This window comes from Chrysemys picta, chromosome 21, assembly GCF_011386835.1.
Source record: "Chrysemys picta bellii isolate R12L10 chromosome 21, ASM1138683v2, whole genome shotgun sequence".
Classification (NCBI taxonomy): Eukaryota; Metazoa; Chordata; order Testudines; family Emydidae; genus Chrysemys; species Chrysemys picta.
Window position 1 is genome coordinate 4,024,201 of NC_088811.1, and position 17,546 is coordinate 4,041,746.

Genomic DNA, 17,546 nt, shown 5'->3' on the forward strand with positions numbered 1-17,546 from the left:
AGGGAGACATAATTAGTATCTTACAGGGACGGGAAATATCATTAAGTACTGTTATCTGGCTATCCTAGGTTCTTCTCTGCCTCCACTACTGCAGTATCTGAGCACCTCGCAAGCTTTAATGAATTTATCTTCACAGCACTGTGGGCAGGCAGGGCAGAGTTATGGTCCCCATTTGACATATGCTGGAACGGAGGCATGGAAAAATGAAGGGCCAGAATTTTAAGAGGTGCAGTAGGCACCTAATGAGATTTTCAAACATGCTCAGGGCACTTTTGAAAATTCTTAAGGGGCTTCAATACCTTTAATAAGTGACTTGCCGAAGGTTACATAAGCAGGATGGAGCAGAGCAAGAAAACTGAATCCACGTCTCCTAAGTCTCAACCCTAAGCACCGGACCACGCTTCCTCTCTGTTACTATGGAGTTAGCAGGTCTAAATAATACGTCAAGTTTGTACTGTCACAGACACATTTCAGCATTGCAGGCATTTACGGTATAAAAACATTGGAGAAGACGAATCCATTATAAACATCTGTTTCTATTTGCTTGTAGCTTTTTCAAGAAATTTCTTCTCAGATGAAAGTTCATATTTTGGGTTTCAATACACAGGTTCCTTCTTGTTAAGTTGTTTTTCACATAAGCAAAAATCTATCTGCTTCCGTTATGTGAGCATCTAAAATATATTATTTCAGCTTTAAAAAAGTTTGTGTGTGAAAGAGAGAGAGAGACACACACACACACTTCTTTGTAATTTTAGAAATGCAAACATCTAAAATAAATATTTTTCTTTTGCTGCCCAGTAATATTCACATACAAGAATGGAGATTTCCATGAAGATTCTCATGTGACCCAGAGTGACTTAAATTGGGGATTTCTCTCTCCAGTGCCCCTAACAGAGTTACACAGCAGTGTTGACCCCCTACCTGGCACATTCTCATGTTCATGCTTCTTAAGGTGTCGGTCCAAGTTGGTCTGCTGCCCAAAGCATCGGTTACACAGGTGACATTTGAATGGCTTCTCCTTGTTATGGATGTTTCGAACGTGCCGCTGGAGGTTAGAGGAAATGCTGAATGACCTGTCACAGTATTTACACCTGAAAAATAGAAGCAAATGCCAATGAGTGCAACCGAGGGGGGGAAAAAACCTACCATCAAACATCGCTCTATAAATCTTTACTTGACTGAGGACCTGGAAAGCATGGGGCATTAATCATCTCCGACAATTCTGATATTATTATTATTCAAGATGCGGAAAGAAGGGGTTAGGATTAATTAAGAGGTTAGCCAGTCCAAACAAATAGGAACTTAAAAGTAAATAATTACTTTTCCATATATAAATGTACCAACACGAAAGGAGAATTTATGTCTCTCAGGTTTCTTATTTTGTAAAGAAAGAAGAAGGGGGAGAAGGAGATAGAAAGGAAGAGAAAGAAAAGCCCATTATCTTGTAGCTTCACAAGTGACAGAGTCATTTGGAGATAAAATAGACTCTAGTGATTTTTTGTGAAATTTCTAAAGGGCTGAAGGAACAAAGAGATGCTCAAGGTGTAGGCCTATTAGCATATAATTAATAATAATTAATATTTATATTGTGGTAGTACCCAGCATCTGCAAAATAATCTCCAGTCATAGAGGGAAATGCACTCCCTGCCCTGAGGAGTATACGCAATCTAAAAATAAAACCATGATTTATTTAGCAAATGATCATGCAAACCAGAAATGGCATTTGTAAAGGTGGAGAAAACCTACCCATTGGTGGGAAGGTAGTTGGTAGGAAACATGGAAGAGAGCATTTAGAAAGGGGTGAATGGGAAAGAGGCTCCCTTTCAAATAAGTCTCTGCAGAACCCACAGTTGATGTGTCAGCAGCTCATTTCCAAACTATGTCCCCCCAACACACTTTATATTCAGTGTCTTTGAAACAAAGTAGGAGTATACAGGCCTTTGCAAATGCAATGGTCCCTCGTGAGCCCTAACCCTCTGCACTCACTTGTATTGAGGAACAAGAATGTACCTAACTTACTGAAGAGGGCAGCTTTGAGCCATAAGGAAAGGTTTCAATATTGAAGATTTCAAACGTTAAGTCCTTTTTATATCAGTCTGAATCTCAGTAAGTTAATACTCATCAAGTCTCTTTTCCCCAAGTCCCATCACCACAATCCACAACAGTGGAATTATTTCTCCACTGTGGACTTCTGCAAATCGTTTAAACTTTCTGGACCAATGCACTCATACCAGCATAAATCCTGAGTAACTATACTTACTTTAAAGGGAGTTGCTCTGGATAGATACGGGCATAAACAAGAGCAAAATTTAGCGCATTAAACCCATTTCCCGCAGAACACAACAACATTAAACCCTGCTGTTGGCCAAGTCTTGTTAATTTTATGAATGTTCCTAGTCCCATTTACTTCAGTGAGAGTCCTTGGGTGTGAGGAAGACCATCAGGATTGGACTCTGTTGTACCATTTAGCTCTGAATCTAGATTCAGCCCATCAGTAAGACGTAATGTTGTTGTTTTTAAAAAAAAACATAAAAGACTCAAATGAGGGAGGGGTGGAAGTGTCAAAAATCTATGCTATTGTGGCACACACACCCCTTCTGGATGTGCTACAGCTGTGACTGTGACTTGGTCTCTAAAAATATATTCATATTATCGTTGGAAGTAACAGAGATATATATATTAAACTCTCCCCCCAGTATTTATGGATTCCACATCCACTACTGTGTTCCCTACGGTTAAATCACAAATAAGGATCAAGACATTAGATATAATGTAACTTCATCCTCAATGCACTAGGAAACACACATAGTCTTTTGCTTTATCACAATTTTTTCAAACTGCCTTTCTCCAAAATTCTTTTCCAAATACATTTCTTTTTTAACTCAACTCTTACAAAATGCAAACTGAACCATCGATGAAAACAGAGCATGATGCCTCTTTGGACGTTTGCTTTTGTTGGCAACAAAAAAGCCAAAGAAATCATTTTATATACTGATGACTAAACATGCACAAGTTTTGTACGGCTCCCTTTCCCTCCCCAAAATTGAAGGGTCTGATTTTCAGATATGTTGAGCATTTGCAGCTTCTACTGAGGCCACCCGAAGATGAGGCTGCCCATCGCTTCTGGTCATCAAGATTAAAATGTCCAGATAACAAAATGTCCCGATTATTCCATAGATACCTGGCTACCGATTCCTCCTCTTTGTTTTCTAGTCTTTTGAACTATAGTAAGAACATCATACGGGACAATGAAAGAAAGTATACACTTTGACTCATCAAAGTGGGGGGGAGGGATAGCTCAGTGGTTTGAGCATTGGCCTACTAAACCCAGGGTTGTGAGTTTAATCCTTGAGAGGGCCATTTGGGAATTTAGTTGGGGATTGGTCCTGCTTTGAGCAGGGGATTGGACTAGATGACCTCCTGAGGTCCCTTCCAGCCCTGATACTCTATAATGTCATATTTTTGTATATACACACAGAGCTAAATACTCAGTAAATAAACAATGGTGATGCTAAAATTGGCAGGAACCCCACAATTAAATCAACCCAAAAGCATGTTAAGCCAATCCAAGAAGCTCCCTATTAGCTGAGTGGACAACTGCAGCTTCCAAAGAACAGGCCGTCGCACTGAGAAATGAGTTCAAACAATGCATGTGCTGTAAAACAATCAAGAAATTCTCAGGAATTCACAAGCTCTGTCAAATCAAGGGTTCCAAGGGAAGCTGTCTGTGGGTGTGAGCGTTTGGGAGAGGGGAGGGGCACACACACTATTGCTCTGGCAGTCCCATAAGGGGTCTGACCACAGATCACACAGGCAGGTCAAACGTCACTGGAAGTGCCGGAAAGTAACACCCCAAGATGGCTCCTGTTTTGATTTGTAGTAAGAACAAGGCACCATAATATTCCAGTTGTGATTTAATCAGAGTATCTTAGTTCTATGATGACTAGCTCCTTTACACAATGTTATACATCGGTGTTCTAGCTGCCTGTTGCTCTCCAAGGGTACATCAACCCTTACCCTGGCTTCAGGCTTCAGGCAATATAAAAAGGAAGGGGACAGGGATGCTGTAGATGACACAGATCTCTAGAAATGGACACAGGTCATTTAGCTTCTTGAATGTAGAAACTTCTACCTCTCTAGCCTTGACTTCTGTGAACTTGCCCCCTAAGATCCACTCCAAATGCTGGCAAGACTAGCCTTGTGGCTATTGCTCCAGCCACATGCTCGGACTACCACTGCTCTGGCCTCAGCGCTCCCAGTAGCCCTTAACCAGCTGCTCCGTCACCTCCACACCAAACACAAGCTTCTTGTCTTTGCATTCAAGGCTCTTCACTACTGAGCCCTGCCCCACTTCGCTCTAATAACCTCTCATTAGCATCTCCTCCTTCACTCCGGCAGTGTCACCAGCCTTCTCCGTCCACCAGTCAGTGTCTTGTGCATGGGAAATACTCCTTGATAAAAACCCATGCAGCCTATTCCTCCTCCTCCCTCAAATCCCTCTTTAGGGCTCCCCTTTACCATGCTGCCCACATCACCCTTCCTGCTGAGCATGACTAGATTGGTGAGGACTCCTTCCCCGGCCTTCCTTTCCCTACTCCCTTACTCTTACTGACTCTACCATTCCTCACCCTACCTTTACCCCCAGTTAAAAAATTAAACCCCAGCCAAACATGTAATCCCCCAAGTGGTGCCAATTGCTCGTATGTTATATCCCAATCCCTTCTGTCTGCTTTGTGTCTTTTAGACTGTATGCCACTTGGGGTAGTGACTGCCTCTTATCTGTGTTTGTACAGTGCCTGACACAATAGGGCTTCAGTCCTCACTGGGGCCTCTGACTGCTACCGTAATATAATTGTTTACTGCTGCTGCTACTATTGTAGGTCTACTTGCCACATCCGGCTCACATTACTCACATGAGCAGTTCCAGGGACTTCAAAGGGAGTATGCATGAGTAAGGCAAGAAGGATTTGGCCCCATGTTTGTCAGTTTATTTAGATGTTCAGGAAGCCTTTGAAAAGTTTTGCTTGACAGGCCCTTGCTTTAACTATGAGCTATGGGGATCCAGGGTAGGATATGGAGAATGGATAAAGAGCTTGTTAAAAAAACAGAAAACAGAGGGACATGTGAAGGGAGGTATTTCTAATGTCTGTGAGTGCGGGGACGAGGGAGACGTACTGTATTAAATGTGGTCCCAGAGGGGCCAGAACTTGGATTTCTGCTGGTTTTAATCTAAATAAATTACCTCGGCAGAGAGACCAACTTTAAATTTAGGGAAGAGGTAAATGCAGAGGCTGAAGGAAAGTAGAACACAAAAGGAGTTGCAGTTGGTTTGTAAACTCACTGACAAATTGCCAGTGAAATTTATTGCTGAACAATTTAAAATAATACACCGGCAGGCTCAAAAATAATAAGCAGGAACAAATGATGGATAGCAATGAGCCAGAGCTGGGGAACTTTGAGAAAGATCTCAGAGAAATAGTGGACAACCTTTAAGACCTCTAGGACTACGGAGACAGGGTTTAAAAAGCCAGTTGGAGAGAAACAGGCAGCTAGAACACCGACGTATAACATTGTGTAATGGAGCTAGTCATCATAGAACTAAGATACTCTGATTAAATCACAACTAGAATATTATGGTGCCTTGTTCTTACTACTCTATAAGTAATATGATTCCACTTGTAAAACTTTACATTTATTTGAAGACTCAATAACATGAGCTGTAAAGACAGTAAAAGCCCTTAAACATATGGGTCCATATTCCTTCCCTATGTAACTTCCTAGTCTTGAGTGGAGTTTCACCAGGGATGCATTTAGCCCAGGATCTTTAACAGAAAACAAGAAAGAAGAGATTTTTATTGAACTATGTGCAATCTTAAATGACATGGTAAATGTCAGCTGTAGTTGTTAGTTTCAACTTAGTGCAGACAACAGGACATGGGGGCCGAAAAGGAAATTAAAGAAAAACAAATTCAAAACAGACGTCAGGAAGCACATCTTTATAGAAAGAATCACAGATCTAGGGAACAGCGTAACAGGCAAGGTTGCTAAGGCTCCAGGATTGGGTGTAATTCAAGAATCAATTAGATGGCATCCTGGAGGGAATGGACTTTTGAAAGAGGGAATAAGCCTTGTTGAACCAAATGGCCTTTGCTTGTTCTTGATTCTGGTTTTATGTCGTTTCAAAGCAGGAGGGGGAAAGCCCCCACAAAACACCCTTGCATTTCTGCGTTTTAAACAGTAAGAGGTCATTAAAAAAACCTGCTTTTCTGAATCTTGCTTTGCAGTTCATGGAGAAGGATGACAGAGTCCTGGTTTTTTACTACCTGAGTAGCCAGAGAAATCTGACATTATTTCACAACAAGCCAAACTTATTTTGTCCTCCTCTGAAGGAAATTGAAATAGTTAAGTTTGATTGCTTTGTTTTATTCTTGAGTTCTGAAACATACTGTTGAATTTTAGACTAGATGGGGGAAAAGAACTGTAAATAAGAAAGACTGCCTCCTAAATCCACTGTATCACAAAGATGTGCACACATCATGATACAGTCAAACCATCTTTAACCATTTTGCTTTTAAATACGTATGTATAGTACATTAGTGTGTGTGGCTCAGTAACAAAATAAGTAGCACTTTAAATTTTCAAAACATTGTACAAACTTTAGTTAATTAACCCCCATAATGTAATGTATTTTTTCCATTTTACAGATGGGGAAACTAAGACACACACAGGTAAAGTGACTTGCCAAAGGTGAGACAGTTTATCAGTGGCAGTCAGTAACAGAACCTACGTCTCCCATTTTGCTAATTCCTGCTCTAACAATACTGCTTCTGTATTCAGGCATGTCCATTTGTATCTCTGGGTCTGTGTTTCATGTAGGTGGTTTTGTTCATGTTTGTGCACATGTGAGTTTGAATAATCTTCCAAATTACAAGTGTGAACACGGGAACTGCTTAAAGAGTCAAAAGAAAAGTTGCAACAACAAGAACAAAACAATCCTGAGAATCAGCCAGGTCCCTTTACCCAGACAAAGTCAATGTTTGCTAAAAAAGCTTTCAAAACAATTATTGTTGCTAAAGTTGGAAATCGCAGTTCTCAGAGAGCAAAAGAAAATCAATGATAATTAAAGTCTTCTGTAAACATAGCACTAAGTCTCAGGAGTACTATTCCAATGCAACATTGTCCAGAAGTCAAACCTCTATTACAAAAAAACACACACAGAGCTCATTTTCTGGGAGAAGACCAGATCAAATAAATCTTTATTTTCCTAACCTTTGTTAGGTTGCATGTCTCCTTTTTTGGAAGAAAACTGGACTCACAATCTGTGCGTAACCGGGAGTGTGCATTTTGGTGAAACAAGGGTGCGGAGTGAATATCAGTATTCATTCACTTCGTATCAAATAATGAAATTGAAGAATTAGAAGAAAAGTGAGTGGTTACAAAATATATGCCATTTTAGAGAGGCCTTACAAATAATTCTTTATTTAATGCTTACAATCAAAATTTAACTCTTCTGGAAAGGTTTAAATAAGGGGGAAAAGTGGCTTCATTAAGTTAAGCTAAACCACCAAAAATGTTCAGTATGTTTGACCAGATGGCCTTTTGCTGTTCCTAAAATTGTTTATGTTTGCCTTTAGATGGTCAACATCACAGGTCTCTGTAGTTAGCGTAGAGATACCCCTTGGTATTAATTACTAAACCACCATCACAACAATGAAAGTTACCTGAATTGTTGATATTAATGATAAGCCTCAATAACAGTAACCAAGGCTTGTTCTGAGAATTCTGATAAATATTATGATAAACCTTGGTGAGGACACAACTTGTCCTTCGCTTGTGTGAGCTCAGTTTTACATGTACATATGCCTACAAACATTTTTTTTTCTAAATTTTTGTGAGCAACCAATAAAACTAATTGGAAAATTGAAAGGAAAAAAAGTTTGGCAAATTTTCCCACCATCATTTTTCAGTGAAAAATATTAATTTTCCAATTAGCTCTACTAAATTTTCAAACATTTGCACCAAGTGGATTTTGCATACAAAGTTTCTAGCCCTTGAATGTGCCGGGGCAAACAGGTATAAAAAAGGGTGTGTGTGGGTTTGCACATGTGCCATTTTGTGCACACACAAGTGCAGACTGAAGTGTGAAAATCAGGCCCTTTGCTTGATAACCAATACTTTCAAACTGACGAAGTTCATATTTATGTACTTACTTAGATTTCAAACAAGATATACAAAAAAGGTTCAATAATCTGTTATTCAAGGCATCTCTGGCAAACATTAAAAGAAAACGAATCTGGCTAAACCCAACAGCTAGCTCACTGACACCCCCTACAAAACAGTTGGAGACAGTCTTCAGCTCTCATTGAAGAGAATGGTTAATGAGAGAGTTAATCACTATGTGTAATACAATGGTACTACTGTATTGTGCAGGGCTAATGTTATTGAAATCAATGGAATGGCATAGTGGTGAACCAGGCTCTCAACATGAAGAGAAGGGATATTATCTGGGCAAGAGTATCACCTGTAGGGTTGTTCTCCTGTGTGTGTCCGAAGATGCCTTGTCAGATTTGCTGACCGGGGGAAGATCTTACCGCAGTACCTAAGAAGGCAAAAATCAAAGTAACCATGAGTGCCTTAATGCTCTCCAATACAAGGCCACTTCATAACCCCCTAACTCTCTATCCCTCTCTGTCACTTATTTTGGTAACATTCCCAAATGAGAACATTATCCTTTCTCAAATGACCTGTGCAACAACACACTATTAAAGTGCAGGAGAAACTGGTACAATCAATTGTATTTAAGATGCAAACTAAAAGGAAAAGGGCAAAAGACAATGGGTTATGCTCAAATGCTGAGAATGAACAGGAAAGCAGGATCAAATACCCATCATTACATGACTATAAATTACCATTGTCTGGAAGAACTACTGCAGGTGCGACCATCTGCTTCGAACCAGGTGGTTCAGCTTTAGGAAGTGGTAAGAGACCAGAAAGCAGGAAAATAAGAAAGGGAACTGGATTTCACAATAAACACAAAAGGAGGAGTGGATATATTTACACACAGAGAATGCACCATGATAACAACAAATAAAGCTTTAAAATTCTGCCACTGCAAAACCTGACAGTTAATGTTTCCATGTGGGGAACATGAACCAGCATGGATTTACATGAGGAATAATAGAATCCCGGGATTTCTGAATACCTAAGTAAAATCTCGGACTAAAGACTAGATGTCAATTGTGGACAAAATGGATGCATCCACCCTCCCAAAAAGGCAATGAGAATTAGCACAAAAATTGGTAATTGCACATAAAATATGGGTGTGTAGACGCAGATTATTATTACTCAATATGCATGCTCAGATATGGGGTTTTGCCGATGGAATGGATCCAGAAATATTTTTGTGGCTATGCCTACATTTGACATATTGCTGCATAAAATATCATTTTAAGTGGCAAAGTTTCGGATTGTTGAGGCTACAATGAGCTTGCATTATATAAAGCCTTATTTTAGCCGCCCCTCCCCCCCAAATAAATTTGTTTTAGAAAATTCTCTTTGGCCTGAGAATTGCTAGATTAAGGTTATAGGTAAAAGGAGGATGCTGAATTTTCTTCAAACAAAAACAAACAGTTTTAGAATTAATGTGTCACCAGAATCCTCCTCTCAGATTCTGTTCTGTGTATCTTTTCTCCACGTGCCCCATAACATGTCTGTATTGGATGTTGCCTTAACAAGTATGGAACCAAACTCCCAAACGGAGCATCTCAGGTTAGTTCTACTGGCAGTGCCTGTCCTTTACCTGCAGGTATAGCGCTCCTTGCCCTTGCGCAGGATGGGGTCTGACAGCGTAGGGGGCGGGGACCGGAAGTTGAAGGAGTGATGTGGGAGGGGCTGCAGGGATGTGCTGGTGTCTGCTTTCATGGCCGCAAAACTCTCCAGTTTCTCTGTCATAGTTTCTATGGCTGACATCTGTTTGTACAAGTAGAGAAGTCGTGTTATTAAAAGCCACTGAAAGAAGAACACCGGAGGCACAGAACACATTTCTCAGCTGTACTGTGTGTTTCCGAGGCTACTGCAGGCTCTAGCTCACACCCTCAGAAGCCAGCTCAACAGAGTAAAATAGATTCACTTAAACCCAATCAATGCCCTTGGAAATAATTAACCAGGCTCTGAGAAATCAGACGAAGATTCAGCTGATAAAGCCAAGCTTGGGTGTGCAATAAGCATCAGAATTTAGAAGCTGTATCAGGCACATTTCTATCGTCTGCTATGCCCATATGTTGACTTTTGGCACTAATAACAACCTCAGAATGCACTTGGCTTCTCTCTCCCCCTATCTAAACGAGGCTCAGGGCGGTGGTGGTGAAACTAGATAAAAGTGTTGAATGCAGAAGTTGTAGAGCAAACACTTCCCTCAAACACAAACCAAACACAGGCTGGGAATGTAGAATACAGCATTTCATTTTTAACAGGGTATCCACTACACGTACAGTCTCACCAAGGACTTCAGAGGGAGAGGGAGAGACAGACAACCCCCGCGTGAAGAGGAAAGGAAGGTTTCAGACTGGAAGTGGCTCACAGGGAGGAGGCAGGAGAATTCTAGATGTATGGAGGGGGAAAGAGAACAAGTGAAGGAGTGATGGCCAGCCATGGAGAAGGGACAGAGATGAGGCTGAACTTGGAGGAGTGAAGAGAGCAGACAGGGAGTAGGTGGATGTGAGGTCAGAGCTAGGATGGGGTGAGTCCCCAGAGAGTTTTGAAAGCTAAGAGGGCAATGTTTTAATTAGACACAAAGAAGGCTAGGAAGCCAGTAAAGGCGATGAAAGGGTGGGTGTGATATGGGCCCATTTCCTGGAGTGGAAGAGAATTCCAGCCAAAATATTCTGGGCTCCTTGCAGTTGAGAGAGTGAGGGTTTAGAGATGCCATAAACTACATGTTTTAAAAACCTACAGAATGGGGAGGTGCGGAGAGGGGATGCAGGGTTGGAGGATTCAGAAAGTCCCAGTGGCATGACACAGTGTATGTCTACACTGCAATTAGACATCTGTGACTGGCCTGTGCCAACTGTCTCAGGCTTGCAGGGCTCGGGCTAAAGGGTGGTTTAATTGCAGTGTAGACGTTTGGGCACAGGCTGCAGCCCAAGCTCTGGGGCCCTCCCAGCCCGCAATGGTCACTGCTCTATGAAGAAGGTGCATGAGCAGGGATGCTCAATACTAATGGGTCTTTATCACCAGTAATTTCTAGGATTTATGGAAGCTGATTCATCAATGGCTGTCAGATCATCCAGGAATGGGATCGGGGCACTGGAACAATTTGTATCGTGGGGTGCTGAGAGCCATTAAACCAAACTGTAAACCCTGTGTATGATGGAAACCACTTCAAGCATAGTTCCAGCACCTATTCATTGGATTAAATGACCAAAGTGTGATGGATAAACAGACCCAGGGGACAGCAAATAAATCCAGTCACATGCAGAAATAAATATGGAAAAAAGCAAAATGAAACGTCGTTACTTTCATTAGAATCAAAACGCTCATGCAGGAAATCCCAGGGAGAAATTCAATGTAGAGGAACTGGCCAACATTATTAACATTCGTTTCCCCACTCATGAGGATTCTTTCAAGACACCAAACTGAAAATTTGGGTGAAACAAACAAGAAAGCAATAAAACTGCCTCTTCGCTGCAGATTACATCATAAAGAAAAAGTGAGTGATGGGGGCAGTGGGATCCTGTGAGCTGGAGAGCCAGCCGCAGAGCAGGGGAGACAGTGAGTGAGCGGAAGGGAGTAGGAAGCCATATATCAAGACCTAGATGCTCTAGTGTACAGGAAGGGGTGACCTTTTGCACGTTTACACTATATTAAACTGGGTTGGGGGGAATGAGAGCCAAGATATTGTTTGACGACCAGCCATAAACCTTAAAAAAAGAGGAACAATAAAGCCATTTCTCGTTAATAGAGCCACAGCCCGTTAGCTGGAGACTCACAGCCTATGATAAATAGTAAGTAACACTTAGCATCAGCCATTTGAAAAGGTTACTTGAGCATTTACAGCAAAAGTCCTGCCCTAGCTGCCAGTCATGTAACAAAACCATCATGTTAAAATGCTATCCGGATCTTTTAGAGCCATGTCACTTTGTCCTTTGCTGGAATACCTGGAGATATCTTTTGTTGTGCCCTGTTCTTTAGGCACTTAGTCAGAGATGTTTGCTAGCATGACAGCTGTGGGCTTATTTTAAAATTCTAAACACGGGTCATGGCCTCTCTAGTGGTAGAGGTGCTTTGTTATTTAGGGAACAAGTGACTGGGATAATAAAAAAGAAAGGAAGAAGAAAAGAAAGTTAACAGGTGGGAAAGGGTTTGCCATTAAGTAATCATGAAGTCATACCATTTATTTATGTTGTCTAGAGGTTCGTTTAAAATAGACCATGTCAGACTAACTGAAATCATTGGAGAGGGGCTGCAGAGAAATCCCGGATGAGAAACTAGAGCTGTGTGGAGTTCATTTGGCTTTAAGGGAGAACTGCCTTTCGAATGTTCAGTGTGTAAACCACAGATTAGGGCTCTGTTCTAAAGGCTCCACTACCCAGAACTTCCTAAAAGGTCAATGGGACTATTCACATCCGGAATGGCTGCAGGATCCGGACCTACAGTAGGAGTGAAATCCATTCATTTCTCAGTTGGGTTCCAGTTCAGAGAAATACTGAAATAAATACACACGTGCATTTAGATTAATATGAGCTGTAAGAAAAGCACAGACAAAGACATATAAAAACCCTTTAATGTTGGGATTTAGGCAAACAACATCCCTGACATTAAACGGGTGGACACTATGGATGAATTCCACACAACTCTAGATAAAAGCGTCTTCTCTCTCTGCCTCCATCTATATGATCAGATTAACTACATAACATGGGAACAGTATGACCATTTAATTATTCCGATCAGAATGAATTTACAGCTCAAGATTAAATATCCTTTGTACAGGAACCTATTGTACTTTTTAAAAAGTAGTTATCAGGAAGTTTCAGACTGAGTGATATTTAGGTTTTAGACTATTTTGTGTAATAAGCTATTAGAGATAACCAGGCCTTCCATATCTTTTTTTTTTCCATGGGAAGAGGAGGGGGTCTGGACTTCATGAACAATGTTAATAGCCTTCCACCCAATGCCTGCTCTTATTCGGGGCTTGTAAATTTCTCACCGTCTTGCTGGACCCCGGCTTTGCCTTAGTAGCTCCTCCCTGCTATCAGATCCTTTACAGGCAGATATCCCCACTATTCTAATTCACACAAACACAGGATGTTCCTGACCAGCCTGTCGCTATTATCCAGCTAGCTTGAAGGAAAAATCAGGGGAAGTTATTAACCAAACTCTCGGGCTGATGCGAAACAATGAAGGAACTAAGTTTAGCCGTGAAAGCAGCCAGTATCCAGCTTTCACAAACCCGTGGGTTATTTATCCAAGGTGGGAAATGCTGTCAGAAGAGAACAATGCACGTAAATATAAATGAGACTACAATAGTGACCACAGAGCTCAGCTCACAGAGCATTTGGAGAGAGCAAATGAGGGGAGCCGGTGGCTATCACATAGAAAAGGACAGTATGGCCGCATGGCAGAGTTGATTGTATTATCTCTAAAGGAGCAATGAGTCACACAGAGCATCAGAGCAATGCTAAATGATGGAGGTTTTAGTTTGTACTTAGCCAATGAGTTTTACATGGGCCTGATTTTCACTGACAGTCACTTTGGGGTTAAGGCTTAGTCATGCCTTGTAAGCACAGTTCTGCACACAGGGCCCACTGCTACACCCAACACAGGGTTCCGCAAGTGACTGACTTTGCTAGCCCCTGCTTGGGGGGTTGGCCCCCTTCCTCCCCCTCCATTTGAGATGTTTTGCACCTTAATGAGGCACAGATTACTCCTGGGGGAATTCTGCGCCACTGCGCAATGCAGAATTTTGCAGAAATTAACATTGTGCGCGCAGAATTTCCTTTCCCCTAGAGAAATGAGCGGCAGTGCTGCTAGCCACCACTAGGGGGTGCTGGACTTGGCAGAACCCAGTGCACACATAGAAAATACTGCCGGGGGTGTGTGGTGGAGAGGCAGCTAGGGGGTTCCCGGCAGCTGCAGTTGCCAGCATGCCCTGAGGGAAGGCGAGGGCGGCACGTGGGAAACTCCATGCAAGCCCCGGACTGAGCATCAGGCTTTTTCTCCCTCTGGATCCCTAGGCTTTGTGGGGGAGGGGGCTGGGTGTCTGGGAAATGGGGGCCCACAGCTGGGTTCTGGGGGGAGGGGTGCAGGTATCTGGGCTGGGGGGCCCCATGGGGGCTCCGGGTGTATTGGCTGGAGGAGGCTCTGCAGGTGGGTTTGGGCGGGAGGGGTTGTGGGTGTCTGGCCCCCTGGCTGGGCTCTGGGTGGGGAAGAGGGCAGAGAAACAGGAACTGGGTTGTCATAAGGGTTTCTTTAACTCTCTACTCCTGGGGGAAAATTTGTGTCTGTCTGTATTATTACAGACATACTTGCTGACAGGTATTTTGAAATAAATTACCAAAATAATTGAAACTGGCGTGATTATGTAGAGTGATTTTGACAAATAAAATTTGCAGAATTTTAAAATATTGTGCACAGAATTTTTAATTTTAGGCGCAGAATTCCCTCAGGAGTATAGTCCCTTTTGAGCTCTTGGGAGCCCAGGGACTGTAATGGTGCCCGATAGTTGTGCAGGGGCTCAAGGGAGGTGGGGCACAATCTTGTTCTTAGTAGCAAATACTTTCTTGAACTAACTATATCAGGAAGGCCTGATTCTCCACTGCCCTGCAACTGGTGCAATAGTTATGGGGGTGTAAACTGAGCACTGTACAATGCTACTATTCTGATTGGCTTTGTAGCCTCCTACTCCCACTTTGCACTGGTTTAAACTACTGCACAAGGTGCAGGGCAATGAAGAATTAGACCTGCATTTTGGAAGAGAGGGAAGCAAGAGGTTAGACGGGCCTTGCGAGCTGCCCAGCCCTTTCTCACTTGGACCTTGGCAAGGACCATGCTAAAATTGGGTATGAAATTACCTTGCTTTAAAAATGAGTGCTAGAAAATACTGTAGGGTTCAATCAGGGAGGTACGAACAAGGTGACTTAAATGTCACATCTCCATCTCTAATTTCTTGGCATCCTATCAACACTGTATTGTGGTTCTCCTGGTTTTACCTGCGGGTGAAAAAGCAGCGGGGAAGGTCGCAAGTACTTCTCCTTTAGGGCACCCACTGGGTCTGTCACCTTCCGCTTCTCCACCCTGCTGGACAACAACACAGAGGGTTACATACCCTACAGGGCTGTAAACGGGGAAGAAAGCTAATAACAAGAAGTCATTTGTAGAGCAGTTGAAATGCATTTAAAGACTGTTTCTGGTAATAAACACACCTTACCACCCCCTTTACATGGGAATCACAAATGGGATCCCATAAAGCACACAGACAGCAGTTCTTTGAAAGAACAGGCTAAGCCCATGCTTTATATTTTGGGTGATACTTTACAACACACACCACAGCTGTTGTGCTAGTGATGAACAAAAGGGTTAGATGTGCCCATGCAGGAGTGTCCTGGTGCCTTTGCTGCACAGATATGCCGCCTGTACCCTAAAAGGGTCATCGCTGTTGTGGAAGGTTCTGATTCAAAACGACATGTGCTGCAATAGCTAAGTGCAAGACAGAGAAGCTACTGAGTCCGTGGCAGCCATAGCAAGGAACAACCTTTGCCCCAGTTTGTCTTCATCTTATGGTTCATGCTGGGCCTGATTCTGCAGCCCCAAAGCGTGCAAAAATCCAGCTGAAATAATTAGGTGTTTTGTATTTATTTCCTCTCCTGCAAAGCTTAGGTATACTTTACATTGGCTTTGTTTGGTAAATGCCGATGACCAAAATTTTCAAAAATTCGAGCTGAAACGTTGGCTCCTAAGAATATATCTACACAGGGAAGTTCGTGTGCAGGGAGCTAGGGTGTGAATTTAAAGAGCACTAGCTTCTCTGAACTAACTCCCTGTGTGGACGCTCACTGAGGCTGCCCTCAGGCAGTTTAGCTTAACATACTTCCCAAGTGCATTAAGCTGATGCACACAAAGATGCTCTTCGTGCATAATAAGAGTGTTCACACAGGGAGTTAATGCAGAGTCGCTGATGCCCACTTGCACTAACTACTTTGGGCTTCTTCCCCATGTAAGAAAGCCCTACATCTACATTTAGGCGCCTAAGAGTTGGGTTTTCCAAAATGCCTAAGTGACTTAGGAGCACAACCCCACTGAGGTTACTTAGGCTCTTTTGAAAATCTCAGGTTTAAACACCTAAATATGGATTTAAGAGCCCAACTTTAGGCTCCTATTTTTCAAAACATTGGCCTTAATGTCATTGCATCATAGATTTGCAGTGAAACCATGCGGTGAAGTCATCCAGCAAACGTGTGAACTAGACCATTTGCTGGGGGAATAATGTTATGGAAAATAACTCCAAGGAATGCAGCTGCATCTTTCAAACCTTGGACTAGATTCTACTTCCGTTACACCAGTGAAAATCCAGCGTCATCATCGTGACCTCAATCACATTTCTCCAGTATAAATGAAAACAAAATCTGCTGTTACATCTCAGCCGCTTGGGACATAGTTTAAATTGCCATCAGAGTTTAATCCAAATGAGGGGCAAAGTTCTTGCACAGTGCTAGGTAGTGTATTAATTTAATTTGAAGCTACTCTTTCTAGAGGAAAAGAAAAAAGAGGATCTGAAACTTAGTCCCAATTACTATTATTATTTATTTTTTAGTGATTTGGACATAAAAATCATGAACGGAGTCATTTTTGCTTAAACAAGACAAATTGTAGAAGTAAATTTCAAATTGATCAAGTGTAAAATGGCAGATGTATTAAACTGCAACTAACAATGGTGCAGCCAACTCAGCCTTCCTTCCTCCATGAAGGGCTGAAATTAGCCATGATGTATTCGTTCGGGGAAGCACCTTCTTGAGCTGCCTAGAAGGTTTCCCATGAAACAACCCAACCTGTATCAAAAAAATTTAAAAAACCATTCACATGAGGCCCTGGGTGAAGCAATATCACACTCTGCTCAGCTCTGGCACCTTCCAATGCCAAGCACTGAACACAGTAAAGGGCAGATCTCCCTGTCAGAGCCAAATTCCACAGTGACTAAAGGATTACGCTGATCTTTTCAGCCCAGTGCCTGAGAACATTACCTTAACAAGGCTGAGTTGAAAATTGCACTGATTTCAGGCTGTCTGGCTGCATTAAATTATATCACCAAGAGAAAATGTCAAGGACTTAAGCTGCCTTGGGGGGAGGGGGGGAGAAAAAAGAGGAGCCAAATGATGTGAGAGAGTCTGATAAAGTTTAGAAACAAAATATTTCCATATTTTTTCAAGCTAGGACTTGGAACCGTTGCTGTTTAGCTCATTACATCAGAAGTCTGATTTGCAAGTGACTCCACCACTGACTTTCTATTTTAATATCTTACTAAAACTATTTGCATCCCATGGAATGCAGCAAAT

The 17,546-nt window shown here is 42.1% G+C and overlaps 1 protein-coding gene across 15 annotated transcripts in view; it reads right to left on the reverse strand.

Moving 5' to 3' along the window:
* The window catches only part of PRDM16 (PR/SET domain 16), a 453,301-nt gene that overhangs the window by 15,079 nt on the left and 420,676 nt on the right, over positions 1-17,546 (reverse strand). For 13 of the 15 annotated variants that reach the window (XM_065575146.1, XM_042854064.2, XM_065575150.1 and 10 more), the window contains 4 exons: positions 15,207-15,294; positions 9,800-9,969; positions 8,522-8,599; positions 922-1,091 (listed from right to left, as the gene is read on the reverse strand). In XM_065575146.1, the coding sequence (XP_065431218.1) occupies positions 922-1,091; positions 8,522-8,599; positions 9,800-9,969; positions 15,207-15,294 (506 nt within the window). The remainder of the gene's footprint in view (positions 1-921; positions 1,092-8,521; positions 8,600-9,799; positions 9,970-15,206; positions 15,295-17,546) is intronic. The other 2 variants (XM_042854065.2, XM_065575145.1) reach the window with 1 other exon arrangement.